At 45.8% G+C, this 13,340-nt stretch overlaps 1 protein-coding gene across 1 annotated transcript; it reads right to left on the reverse strand.

The window, feature by feature from the left end:
• Nucleotides 1–1,132: 1,132 nt before the first annotated feature.
• On the reverse strand, nt 1,133–13,037 carry LSG1 (large 60S subunit nuclear export GTPase 1). The gene is made up of 14 exons (XM_062005670.1): nt 12,943–13,037; nt 12,749–12,866; nt 12,416–12,536; nt 11,792–11,878; nt 10,886–10,972; nt 8,833–8,893; nt 7,956–8,132; nt 6,657–7,070; nt 6,290–6,391; nt 5,351–5,494; nt 4,920–5,043; nt 4,198–4,277; nt 3,375–3,548; nt 1,133–2,043 (listed from the first exon to the last, which is right to left on the reverse strand). The coding sequence occupies exons 1-14, from the start codon at nt 13,021–13,023 to the stop codon at nt 1,864–1,866; spliced, it is 1,950 nt and encodes a 649-aa protein (XP_061861654.1). The 5' UTR covers nt 13,024–13,037; the 3' UTR covers nt 1,133–1,863.
• Between the last annotated feature and the right edge of the window lie 303 nt (nt 13,038–13,340).

Here is a 13,340-nt window from a genome sequence, read left to right on the forward strand (position 1 = left end):
TTTTGTGGACAAAGGTTCCTGTGAACAACAACCAGTTGTCCCAAGCCTCAGGGTTGCTGATATTCACTAGATTTGGAAAAGTTCTATACCAGGACACAGCCTGTCCAGCAAGGAGGCTCATGGAGACTCAGTTGGTAGGAAAGGGCAGAGGATGCAAAAGAAGGAAACTCAGGTACATGCAATATAAGCTAAGCATTCCAAATGCTTTGAAAGGAGAGAAACAGAATAGAAAAAGTCCTATAAAAATTCAATAGAGGATATCCCAGCTTGAATTTGACAGGTAACTTGACAAATAACAGCTTCACACAAAGCAGGACAAAATGAAATGGGTATTTCTCAGCAATCAGGTCCCTGAAGTACTAGCAGAGACAAAGGTAGAAACCATCTCTCCAAGGAGGGCAGGGAAGTGTGATCAGAAACTAATTTGGCTAGGGCACAACCTCCTCAGGAAACAGAGGCAAAAGTTGCCTTCGCCAGGGGAATCAGATTAAAAAGTCTCTCTCCTGAGAAACCACTTTCTGCTACAGAACACTGACTTAAAATACCATTGACCATATTCATGCAGTATAATTATGCTTTAGAGGTGGCAGGGAAATTACATCACCAGAGGGGAGGCATTAAGAACCCAAGAGCTCCTGCTTCCCCTGGAGGGAATCCCTGCTGAGGCAAGAGCTCTGCTGTGGAGGGCTCTGTGGTGAGGCCAGACAGGCACACCAAGGGTCACAAAGTCAAAGCCAGCTTGGTTGCATGCCCACATCTGCTGTGGCTTTGTTAAGCAGCTGCTTTCATCTCTCCATCCATTCTCAAGGTCTGGAAAGTACAAAATTACAAGACAATCCCTTTTTTAGCATCAGAGACCCGCATCATCTGTCAACTCTGTTTTACCATCTACAAAAGCAAAGCTCAACCTGTCTTTGTGATCCTTCACAGTCCTATCATTACTCCCTCTGCTGGACTAGGAATAAAGAGCATTGACCAAGTGCACAAATATTTTCTCAGCAGGGCAACCAAGGAGTAAATCTCACTTAAGTTTGACTCCCACTAAGTACAGTCTTTTTACCATCAAGTACAAACATGCTCATTAAAACCTGCTAATGCCTGACAGGCCAGTGAGGCAGAACATGACACCATGTCGGAAGTAAAATCTCAAATATATTTAAGGACAAATTAGCACCAGATTTTTGGCCAGTCACACAGAGCTAATGTTTTAAAATGCCAACAGGAGGTCACAGAAACAACTGGTACCAGCTCAGGGTGAAGGACATAAAAGCAGCACTTTCATTGCACTGTGTGCCGTGCTCTGCTCTGCCTTCAGCTAGGAAACAGGGAGTGGTTTCAGTATCAGATTCTCTAGAATAGGGCTGGTATAGCAGAGGAGGAAGAGGGCAATAAAGATCCTTTTACCTCATTTTTCAACACACCGAAGAGTTGTCAAACCAACAAACAAGCTTAAAAAACAGAGCAAATGTCTTAAAATGTAAACAAACATTACTCATTGAAACTCAACTGTTAAAGATTTTAGTCAGTTTTACAGGGCTTGCTTTGATCCCAACAGCCATAAAATACATCCTTTATGGAAGGAAAACACATTCCTGCACGGCTCTATCTGCTCCCATTGAATGGATATTTCAGCAGTAGTCAAATATCTGGGCTGGCTTCCAGATAACACAAACAGCCAGGTCTCTTGTTCTCAGAAGGGATGAGCTTCAACTATCAGAGCCCACTCTTCTCCCCTGCCCAGGCCAATCCATAGCACGGAGCTCCCAAGTGAGCTACTGATGGCCATGTATCCCTTTTTTCCCCCCTCAGTTCAGGCCTGCAGGACAGTGCAGATGCTGCCCTGGAATGGCCACATTGTCACCTCTAAGCCTCCAAGTGCTTGGTGATCCTGCGAATTTTCTCCTTCTTGTTCCTGTTTCCATGTTTTTTCCAGGGTTTTCCTACCACAGTGCCAGGAGTAGGTGCAGGCACAGGCAGAAGGCCACTGCTGGGCCGATATCCCATTGCAGCCCGGACCCCCTTCATCAGGGCACGGACATTCTCCTGGAAAGGGACATAACCACCAGTGACTGACAAGAATATTTTTAACTATAAGGAACTGTTGTCATGTTAATAAAACCAGACACGGTCAGCTCAAACCAGTCAAGACTTGCTCAGGGCCCAGCTCCAGAGCTACAGGAAAGGTCAGCGTCACACAGCTGGGTCAAAGCCTGCCAGCACACTCTGGTTCTGCCTGGAGCCCTGCAACAGGTCCTCAGCATCTGCCCCTGCATGCAGAGGGAGAGCATTGCCGAGACACTGAGCTCTGACAGACATTAGCTACAGTGCCAGGACTGATTCTCACAGTCTCTGCTTTGCACACAACAACTTGGCTTTGCAAATAAATCTGTGTCTGTGAAGGCCAGAGACTAAAATAACTTGCTCAAGTCTGGAGCGTGGGTAACACTGCTGGGGCTCACAGCTTGTGCCAGCACTTTGGGCAGACAGAGGAAGAGTCTGGTAATCCCAAACCTTTTTAGGTTGCAGTTTTCCAAAACAGCTCACTGTTTTCTGAAAAGAGCCTGAGTTCCTCTTCTCCTGATGCAGGACTATCTTTAGCTGTGCTGAAACAAATCCTGCTCGTAGCCAGTGAGCCAAACAGAATGGATCATGTTATCCATGACCCATCCTCCTCACTGCTAAACTCCCTGTTTAATCTTTTTAGGTATGCAGACCCAATCAGTTATGGATTTGACATATAGTCATTAATAAATCTCTTTGGTAGTGTAGGGACAAACCAGATCCCTGTGGCACCTAACGAGAAGCACATAAATTAATAAAAATACCTATTTTCCATTTCATTTTGACATTTCTCAATCAGATTTTATAAGTTTGGGTTCTTTTCTTCTGATTTCAGGTACTGAGTCAAAGCAATTGTGTAGTACTACATCAGTTGTTCAAAGCAGATTAGCATGTTGTCAAAATAAGTCACCCCAAGGTAGCAGTTAGTTTGAAGGATCTGTTAGTCCAAAACCATATGGTTGGTGGGTTGCTGTGTCAGGCCACTCCCCTTTCTTGTCCGTCTTCCCAGTTATTCTCCCAGTTGCTCAAGGCTGATGTTAGGCCCCCACTGCCAAGGGGCACCTTGTTGGCCTTTTACATATAAACTATGTGCAGCTCATTAGCTATCTTTCAGTCAACCAGAGCATTCCCAGTGATTTAGGGGACAATAAAAGGAACATAGAGCTCTTGGGTAGAAATTACATGCAGATCCCACAGTATCTAACACCATTAACTCAACCTAGCATCCCTCCATCCTCAAAGCTGTTTTTTCCAGTAACTATGACATATCAGTGCTGCAATAAAACCTATAATCAACTTCCTCCAGAACTTACCTGGTGGAAAAATGTTTTGTCCACCACATTTTCAATTTGTTTTGCTTTGGTATTCTTCTCAGGCTTCACCTGTCCACTGGCTTGCACAGCTCTTCTCTCTGGGCATCTCTTATGCTGGTGCTGAAAACCAGTTGGGTCAATGCCAGGAGGCGGATGGCAATATAACAGTTTCCCCTGTGAAAGCAATGGGATACAGTTTACTACCAAAAAAATCTCAGAGACTCAGAGAGGAAAGAAAACAACTCTCAAACAATGAAGGGCCCTGGAAATCCAGGGGCTCACACTGGCAGGCTATCAGTACACATTATTTATTCTCCTGGGCAACATCTGGCTCAACTCCTAACTTAAACTACCATTCCACCTCTACTTAAAAGCACCATTTCCAGCTGCAGTTTCCAGCTGTAAACTATACAGGGCAAAACTCACAAGTACTGGAGAATCCTATTAAGAAATACTCAACAATATGTTGCCAAGAGGTGCTGTGGAAGCATGCAGAGGTACCTGCAGCCCTTAGCACCAAACACTGGTCCAACTATACAATACACATCCATTTCCTGAAAATCTGCTGCCTAATTTAGAGATCTGATCATTTGTTTCGCACCAGATTTTTCAGCAAATTGTATTTTTAAGATTAAGCAGCTTGAGAAATTCCATTTCTTCTTCTCAAACAACAACAAAAAAGCACCTGACTTAAGACTATTTTGATATATGTCACTTTTATCCACAGAAATACAATTCACTTTATTGTGCTACTTCATTCTCCAGTGAAACCTCCAATTCACCTCCCAGCAGGAAAGAGAGCCCAAATGTAGGAAACACTTACACTGACATAGTCTTTTAACACATATCGAGCTGACCTTGGCTGGTCTGGCTGTCCATGAGATGTCATAAACCCTCTCATATCTGGAAGACAAATCCAAAGCACATTCTGTGTCAGTAGAACAAGAGAATGAACCCACCCTCCTCTGCTGTCTAACTGCACATTTGTATCCTTTCTCAAAAAAAATCTCCCTTAGAAAAAGACTTAGGTAGGGGAAAGCAGGGAAAAGAGTAAACATTGTTGACTATAGTGGCACTGCAGAGGCAACACAACCTGAAAAGAATGAGAGCTGATACCTCCTTACCACCAAAAAAACTGATGGTTTTTAATATATTTTTTTCCAAGGCTACAGAAGGTTAATTGCATCAGAGAATCAGACAAGGGAGATAAACCTTCACTGCATTCTTCAAAGTCTAATCTAAGACATGGTAGTTGGAGATATCTAAAAGGATGAGAGCATCACAGACAGACTGGCAAGGCATTTCACCAACATCCTCAACACAATCACTGCATTTGTTGGACCAAAATGGCAAAGCACTCCTGCAACACACACAAGGCTGGCTGTTAACACAGATCCTTCCTGAGAGGAGTGCAAGTTCTAAGGAGGAAGTTTGATGCATGACAAGCCTGAGTTTGGCCCCAACTTTAAACAAAGTTTTCCTAAGGCCGTGTTCAGGACCACACACACAGCACAGACTATAGGCTTTAATGAGATTGCCACTCACATCCGTATGCTGTTAGCAGCTCTTCAGCTGTTGGCTTTCGATCTGGATCCTCATCTTCCCTTGGCCTTATGATATTTATTCCATAGGTTGCTTCCAAAATGTTTCGTGGAATATGCTGGCAAACGTGAGCTAGTGAAGGAAAGCACCCATTGATCTTCAGCTACATAAGCAGTCTCACCCTAGTCACTCCCAAGAATACACATTAAGAATGACTCTTGCATTTTGTTGCCTACCAGACAAATGCTGCAAGTCTGACACCAAGACAAATTTGAGATGAGAAGGGAGAAAACCATCCCAGCAGGGCTGTTTTATCCATGTATGCCCCTCCCCTGCCCCCAGCACGTGTGCCCCAGCAGGGCTGGAACATGTTGCATTGCAGACTCCCTATCCAATGCCTGCAGGCAATCTCATAGACCCCATGCAAAGGATATTAGAGAAATGGGTGGGACATGGTCCCTCATCTGGTCTATAGGCAGAATTCCAGAACAAATCATTTCTGCTTTGGTAGAGATGAAAGATGGCATCACCAGACCAGGGCAATCACACAGGCACAGGCCAGGCTCCACATACAAGGTCTATGCAACAAACAGCCGATGAGATCACCAAGGCAAGTCAGTCCATAAGAGGAAAAAAATGAAATCAAATGCACAGATGGAACAAGGATGCAAATGAGAATAAGCAGAAATTCTACTAACACAGACATCTGCTCTGCTGGCTCCAGCCACAGCATTAAGTGGAAGACAGCAGCACTTCCAAGGTTCATAAATAAGGTGCCCAGATGAGGGCAGCAGGATCTTCAGCTCTCAAGCCTGGTCGGAGTGGAGAAAACATCCCAGAAACCTTTAACTAAGTTGGACTTCTTGAAATAGGTAGGAGATGGCAAAAAGACAAATCCCACAATGATCATTATACCATTGAAGTTCCTACCACAAAATTAGGAGCTCAATCAGTATGAAAACAGCAGCATAATTAGACTTATTCACAGCAACAACTGCATACAAGACGGATGGTTTGAAAGCTTGACCTTAAGCTATTTAGAGGAGCATTCACTTGTCAGATTCTCTCCTCATGACCAGTACTGAAAAAAGAAGGTCCAAGCTACTCAAATAAAATCAGGAGAGAGAAAACATCTCCTGCTGCACAGCAGCACTCACAAGTGACTCAAACTGTAGCAAGGGTTTGGAAGCAAGAACTATAGTTCCAAAGTTATTTATATCAAGCCCACTCCTCTGCAACCTCAAGTCTGCAGGGCAGAGTTCAGATTGGCAGAGTTCTCAGTCAGTCCACTTCTTTACAACTACTTTATAGTGAAGCACTCTTCCACTGGGCAGAGTGAAACCAAACACATCAGTGCTTTTTGTTGGCAATACCTGGAAGTGTTTCGTATGGCCTGGTGTAGCAGACACCGACACCTTCTTATTTCCAAGGATTGTGTTGATGGTTGAACTTTTGCCAACATTAGGGTAACCCACCTAGGGGACAAAGAAGGGGATTGGTATCAGTGGTATCAGCCAGAAGACTGGTAATGCTCTGATACAAAAACACTTCAATAAAATGTATTAAAACAAATGAAGGCAAGCGATGGGGATCACTCAGCTCCAGGAACTTCAGAATTAATCTTTGCACAAAACCCCCAGTTACCTGTGCTTGTTAGGTTTTTTTCACCCTTACAAGAAGCCATGTTGCAGGGAATTATTAGATTAAGCAAGTTCCACTGAAGCACAAAGTCTAACTCACCAGCCCAACATTTACTTCCCCATCCTTCACCCTTGGTCCATTGTGCATGGTTTTGAATATCTCCAGCAGCTCACTTCTCTGTACTAGATGGCTGAAGTTCCTGATGTTCCTGTTCTGCTCCTGCACTGCAGCATCACTAGTCCTGCTTTCCATCCTCTCTGGGGCAATAGCATTTACTGTGTCTCCACCTTCATCTTCAGAACAGGTTTGCCAGTCCTCCTCTTCATCATCCTCACAGTCTTCATATTCATCACTACTGTCATCATCACTAACCAAAACTGGATTGACAGTTTGCAAGGCATTGCCTGTGGATGTGCTTTCTGCACTATCTTGTGCTGTAACGTCATCTTCTTGACTGGAGCTTTCATCCTCAGAATCACTTGGATCCTCTGCTCCACCTTCAGTGCCTAGTTCCTGTGTGAACAGGATTTCAGAGGTGAAACACAAAACCAACACTAAGTCTTGCTGTTGACCACAGTCACCACAGCACAGTCAACTGTGTTGTCATCAGCCAGATCGCAAGAACTGACAATTCACTGCTTAGAACACATAGGATTTTTCAGGGCTCTTAAGTAGGATACACAAACAACTAGCCCATTTTGAACAACTAGCCTGTTTTAGAAGAATGACAAAAGCATTCCAAGAGGGACTGTTAGCTTTATTGTGAAGCTGCTTGAGGTTTTGCTCCAGAAGCACAACTCTGAATGCATCCTTCCACACAGCATCAGCACAGCCCAGCAAATACTTTTTAAAAAGAAGAAAAAAAATGTTCCCAGTAACAAGCATGAATGTAGAAAGAAAGAAAAGTTCTGAGGTACTAAAAGTTGTCTAAGAAGCACCTCCTCTCCCTGGGAGAGAAAAGTCTTCTGTACAGATAACCACGTCCCTCACAGAATCCCTCTTGGAAAGGACTCCAATTCTGTCAACAAGTTAAGAGTCTGCAAACAGACCTACAAGGGCTCTTTCTGTAGCCACTCATCAGTAGTCTTAAGGACCAAATTTACATTCTACTTCAGTATTATTTCTTATGTCATTAACCTTGAAATAGAAATTACAAGCGCTATAAATAGTGACTGAACAACGGATTGCTTTGTTCAGCATTTTACTCTCCTCATTTTTGCCTCTGAATCAACCATTAAAATGCTGGTTTACAGCCATATAGGTCCTTAAAATAATCCTCCTTTGAGACAAGGACTTTGCCTTTCTAGAAAGGTACTCAGGTGTATCACAAGATTAATTACAAAGCAAGCTGTCAGAGGCAGTCAGCCATACCCAGCTGTAAATGGTAATCCACAGTACCTTCGCTTCTCCAGACAGCCGTTTGCACTCTGCCAAAGCCGACCAGAACACCACCTTAACACCCTCTTTCTCAAAGAACTGTGCCCAAGCAACTCGCTGCTCCTCACTCAGCAGATCTGCTTTGTTTATCAGGATCATGTTCTCCTTGTCATTGCTGACTTCCTTAACATAACTTTCCTGAAGAAAACAAGAGAAGGATCAGTTCACACTCTGATTTGGACAACTCCTCCCCTCAGGGTGATGCAAGAGCAGTGAGCCAAGTTCCTCCATCAGCTGTGCACCAACTAGGCTTACCATCCCCTGGGCTAGAGGGAGGCCGTGTTTAGCACAAAGCTACAAGAACAAACCAGAGCATGCAACTACTGCAGCACAGGTGGCTTCTGGCCTTGTGTGCAAACACCTTGTCTGGTTAAAGCTATGGCAAGGTATTAACCAGCAACTAACAGCAGGAACTCTGAATATCAACTACTTGAGCAATTTCTTGTCTCCCTGATGCATTGTTCTATAGCTTATCATTACAAATCTGTCACTTCGGTAATTCTTAGTCCTTTACTTCCATCACAGTAATGCTCAACCATTTTTATTCCACTATGCTTTTAAACAAAGCAATTCCTCTAAGTGCAGACACTTCTCATGGATAATGAGGACAATATAACATCTGCAACATAATGCCTGTAGAACTGCCTCTAAATCCACAATACTGTGTGAAATATCAAAAACCATTGAGGAAAAATAATTTGATGCCAGAATACTTGCATAAATAAGATATCCAGTTAGGCATAACAGCAGAACAGCTTCAAGGTGGCTGAACATGTTAAATAGAAAAGAAATCTAAGAAACAGAATAAAGACAAAATTGAATAAAGTGGTTTACTTACCAGATCTTGGCATCTAAACAGAAGGGGATTTCTAGCATCTACTATCTGGACTACGATATCACTGCAAAAATAAAAGAAAGCCCCATAAGGTACCTTCTCATCTTGCCTCAAAGAAAGCAGCAGGACACAGCATGTTACTTGCTTTTAGGTTCTGCTTGCAATTTTAATGGTTTTAACTATACTCTCCTACTAAATGCCTTTACTGAATTAACATCCCACACGCCCCAAGAGAGCCACACTTGTGCTACAAGCCAGTACTGCTGTACAGTATTTCTACTCCACGTGGCTAATTCTCCTGTACAACCAGCAAGGGGAATGGAGGTATGTGAGTTTTGCCAATCCAGTTGCCCGTCAGAAACGCTCAACAGGCAAGAAGCAGAGTGGTGGAACTGTGTCTGTTCTGTCTATTCTCACCTGCAAACTGTGGTGGAGTGGCCACAGAGAGGAAAAAGAGGTCATTTTCCTACATAGCAAGGTGTTCTGGAAGATTGCTGTCCTCTCTGCATGAAGCAAGTCTCCCAGAAATGACCTGCAGATCTAAGCATTTGCTAACATGCCCTTTCAGAACTTTCTTTATGTTCTTCTCATCACAACAAGCACAGAACAGTGAAAGAACAGTTTTAGACTCCAATAAAGCATATTGCTCCCCCATGCAAACAAGGCCTTGCAAGTGTGGTTTTAGGAAATGTCTTCCAAATCCAGACACCAGGTTGCCACCACATGTATGAGCCAGACTCATCAGCTCTACACTAAATTAATCACACTGGCTTCAGATACTAGATGCAATCTTTTCGGAAGGAGAGGGAAAACTGAATTACAGGCTCTTCCACTAGAGCTTCTCCAGGCAGGCAATTTAAAATACCAGTTGCTACATGCTGGCAATATTTGTTTGACAGGGATTTCTGTTAACTTGGGACAGCTGCAGAACAGCACGGGCTGAATGGAAGTTTCAAGCCTCACTAGGCAGTTGGTTACATATAAAACAAATAAAATAAATCAATAAACCCCCCAAGGGAGTAATTTAATAAGGCATGTGGGTACAGAGAGATGCTGAACAGTTAGAGATATTCAAAGATCAATACGGGAGAAAGCTGACACCATGGTCCTGACATGGGTTATAGAGAAGCTACTGAATCACACTGCTGGGAGCTAGTTTGAAGCAAGCACATGAAAAGGTCGACAACAGATCAAGTTATCTGTAAAGGTAAGGGACTGGACAACTTTTCTGTTCGACTCTGAGACAGTATCCACACTCTACACAAAACAACAAGAGCAGAATGCCATTATCGACACATTCTACACTCAAGTTGAGCATCATGATACCCTACAGTGGATGCTCCCAGCCCAGCTCTCTCCCAGCCAAAGGCCCAGCAGCACCCAGCACAAAGCCACTTCTGTGAAAGGACCAGCTCACCATGACCTCACTGGTGAAGTATTTTTCAATTTTAGGAAAATCAGATGAGATGATCTCAAACTTAATTATTAGTGAAATTAAATGCCACAGTCAGATTAACATAGGAGATAGCCCTCCTATTGTATTACAGCTCAGCAGAGCAAACAAAGCCATTTCTGTGATATGACAGGCTGCTGTCCTTTGGGCACTCCTGCAATTTCTCTGCATGGCATGGGAACAAGGACCAAAAGGCTCTTTCTTTCCCAAGATTATCGAGTTGGTCTTTGCCTGCTGCGCTCTGAATCTCAGGCCACAGCTGCATGGTTGAGAAAGAAGGGAAAAGGTTAACCTTGGCAAAAGACCTGAAAGACACATTCTTAAAAAGAAGCCTCTCAGAGTTACTGGAGAAGGCCAAAAACAGCAGCATCTGAAGAATCATCCAGCAGAACTGAAGTGCTGTGAGCTTGTGTGCACCACTAAGCAGTTGCCCTTCATGTCACATTTTGATCACTTCAAAACAAAACCACTTCAGTGACGACAATAAAACATTACTGTCATTGTTTTTCTTGTGTTCAGATTCTTGAGGCTTCACTTGAAAGCCTCAACTCAGGAAAACACTTTAAATGTTGCTTTTTAAAAGCAGGCAGTGACACACTTTACCTTCTTTCGATGACTCTCCAAAGCTGACGCCAAAACTCCAAGTTGCGTTCAAATGGGGTTAGAATTAACTTTTTTTCTTCCTCAAGGCTAAGGAAAAACAGGAAAAAAAAGACATCATATGTGGCACATGCCAGGCAATAATCAATCATCAGTTCTTTAGATCCAGGAAGCTTTGGTTTCAGAAAGAGCTATTATCAGACACATACAGTAGGTACTATTTCTGCTAGCATTGCAAACAGATCAAGCGTCTGGGTAAACCGTTGTCAGTGACACTGTTCAGCAGTAACATGACTCCTGATCATGCCAATGGAGAAGTGGTAAAGTACAGAAGGAGCAAAAGCTCATTCAAAGTGTATCCTTGAAATTTCAGGACCACAGTAACAAACCAGAGGACTTATTCCAAATGCCAGCATTTATTACTCAATTGAGCATCACCTGGAAAAGGTAACAAATGTGGGAATGGTACCTGAAACAGTTCTATACCATCCTTGATTTGCTGTTTCCACTGTCCAAATGACTCAGGGCATGTGTGGGTTTGCAGATCCCGGCAGCTGCCATACGCAGGCTGGCTGCATTGGCAGCACTGCACTCTGGTCAGAGCAGCACTATTGCTCTGAGACATTCACCACTCCTACAGTCCATAGGCAATAGCAAAATGTAGCACTCAGTCCTATGGAATTTTAACTGTAAATAGTACAAGAGTATGTATACACCACACAGGTTTGCAAACCCCATCACAAAGACACGTCTGGACTCTGGCTGGGATGTCCGGTCTTCCAGAACAAGCACAGAGAGCTACTGAGAAGATGTTCATTGTATTGGTCCAGCACGGATAAACACAATCTGCTGCTTCCTGTGTCTCCAAATGCCACCAGCTACGTGCCCAGGCAGAAGCGCCATACTCACTGGGCAAGCTGCCTCCTCCATTCCAGAAAACTGTCCCTCTCAGCTTGCTGCAGGTGCTCAGCGCTGGTTGTCCTATCCCAATGTGGCCTGTAACAAGCACATTTTGGAGTGAGAAGCAGCGGTCAGGCCAGTTACCCTACTGCAATAAACACTCATAAAGAACAGAGACACCAGACAATCAGTTACACTGAAATGGTTATAGTTCAGACATACATGTGCTTGTTTTCAGCAGCAGTATGTCTTTTTGCCTTGTTCTTTCGAAACTCCACAAGCTCCACTCACTACATCTTGCGGATCTGGTTTTTCAAGCTGAGATTTGTATGGCATTTAAACAGCAGATTAACCTCTGGCCACCATGCACAGAGTTCTGGTAAGGCTTCCCAAGTGGCCTAGATACATCAGCTGCAGCAGTATCAGGCTTTGAGCAGGAAACACATACAATCAGGAAAAATGGGCTGGCACTGGCAGCACCTGTGTGCTGATGACTGAATCATGCTCATGTAAGCCAGGTAGTGGCTTTCCCAAAAACAGGGCCCTGACAAAAGGCTGTGCCCAGACTTGCAGCCACCCAGGGGCTGAGCCCACTCGGCAGAGGGGATCTAAGCCCAGCCCTGCAGGACTCACCGCCGTGGGATGCGCAAGAACTGCCGGTTCTCCTCGTGCAGCTGCTGGACACGCTGTGCCTCCTGGGCCGTGAGCAGGCCAGTGCGGCTCTGGGCAGACACGATCTGGATGTTCAGACGCTCTGCAGGAAGGGAGAGACAGTCGCTCTGACAGCCAGTTGACCCCAGCCCTGTCGACCCGGCTGGGCCGACCCACAGCCCTACCTCAGAACTCCAGTCCCTGCCCTCCAACCCTATTACCAACCCCAGACTTATTCCCACTGCCCCATCCCAGAACCGGCCCTGGCCACTGCCCGAGCCCGAACCGCTCCCCGGACCTGTCCCCGTCCCTTACCAGCCACGAAGCGGGTGCCGGCCAGCTCGGCCGTAGCCAGGAACTCCTCCAGCGGGCTCTGCTCGGGCGCCGACCGCAGGTCCGGGCCGCGCTCGTCGCCCACCTCGCTGGCGTGCAGCTGCCGGGACAAGAGCCACCGTCAGCCCGGGCCGCCCCGGCCTCCCGCCGCGCCCGCGCCCGCCCCGCCGCCCTACCCATGAGGAGGTGCCGCGGCGCTGCGGGCCGCGCTGCCGCTGCAGGGACCGGCCGAGCCCCGCGCCGCGCCGCTTGCCCATGCCGCCGCCGGAGCCGGAACGGGCGGGGCAGCCGCCGCGCTTCCGCCGCCCGTCCGGGCGCCTCCGCCGCGCCCCGCAGCGTTCCGGGCACCGGCGTTCCGGGGCGGCCCCGCCACCGCCGCCGGGCGGCGCCACCGCCCCGAACTGGCACTCGGCATGAACACACAGCCGTCCAACACTTCCCTGCGCAAACCCAGCTCTAACCCTCCCACTCCCACTGTAGCCACCAGTCCCATCATTGACACACGGTGCTAATAAGACCTGGGCTACCCCTAAGCATGAAGCCCTGGGGCCTGTGCTGCTGCAGGAGGCCCTGT

The sequence above is a fragment of the Colius striatus genome, chromosome 12, assembly GCF_028858725.1.
Source record: "Colius striatus isolate bColStr4 chromosome 12, bColStr4.1.hap1, whole genome shotgun sequence".
Classification (NCBI taxonomy): domain Eukaryota; kingdom Metazoa; phylum Chordata; class Aves; order Coliiformes; family Coliidae; genus Colius; species Colius striatus.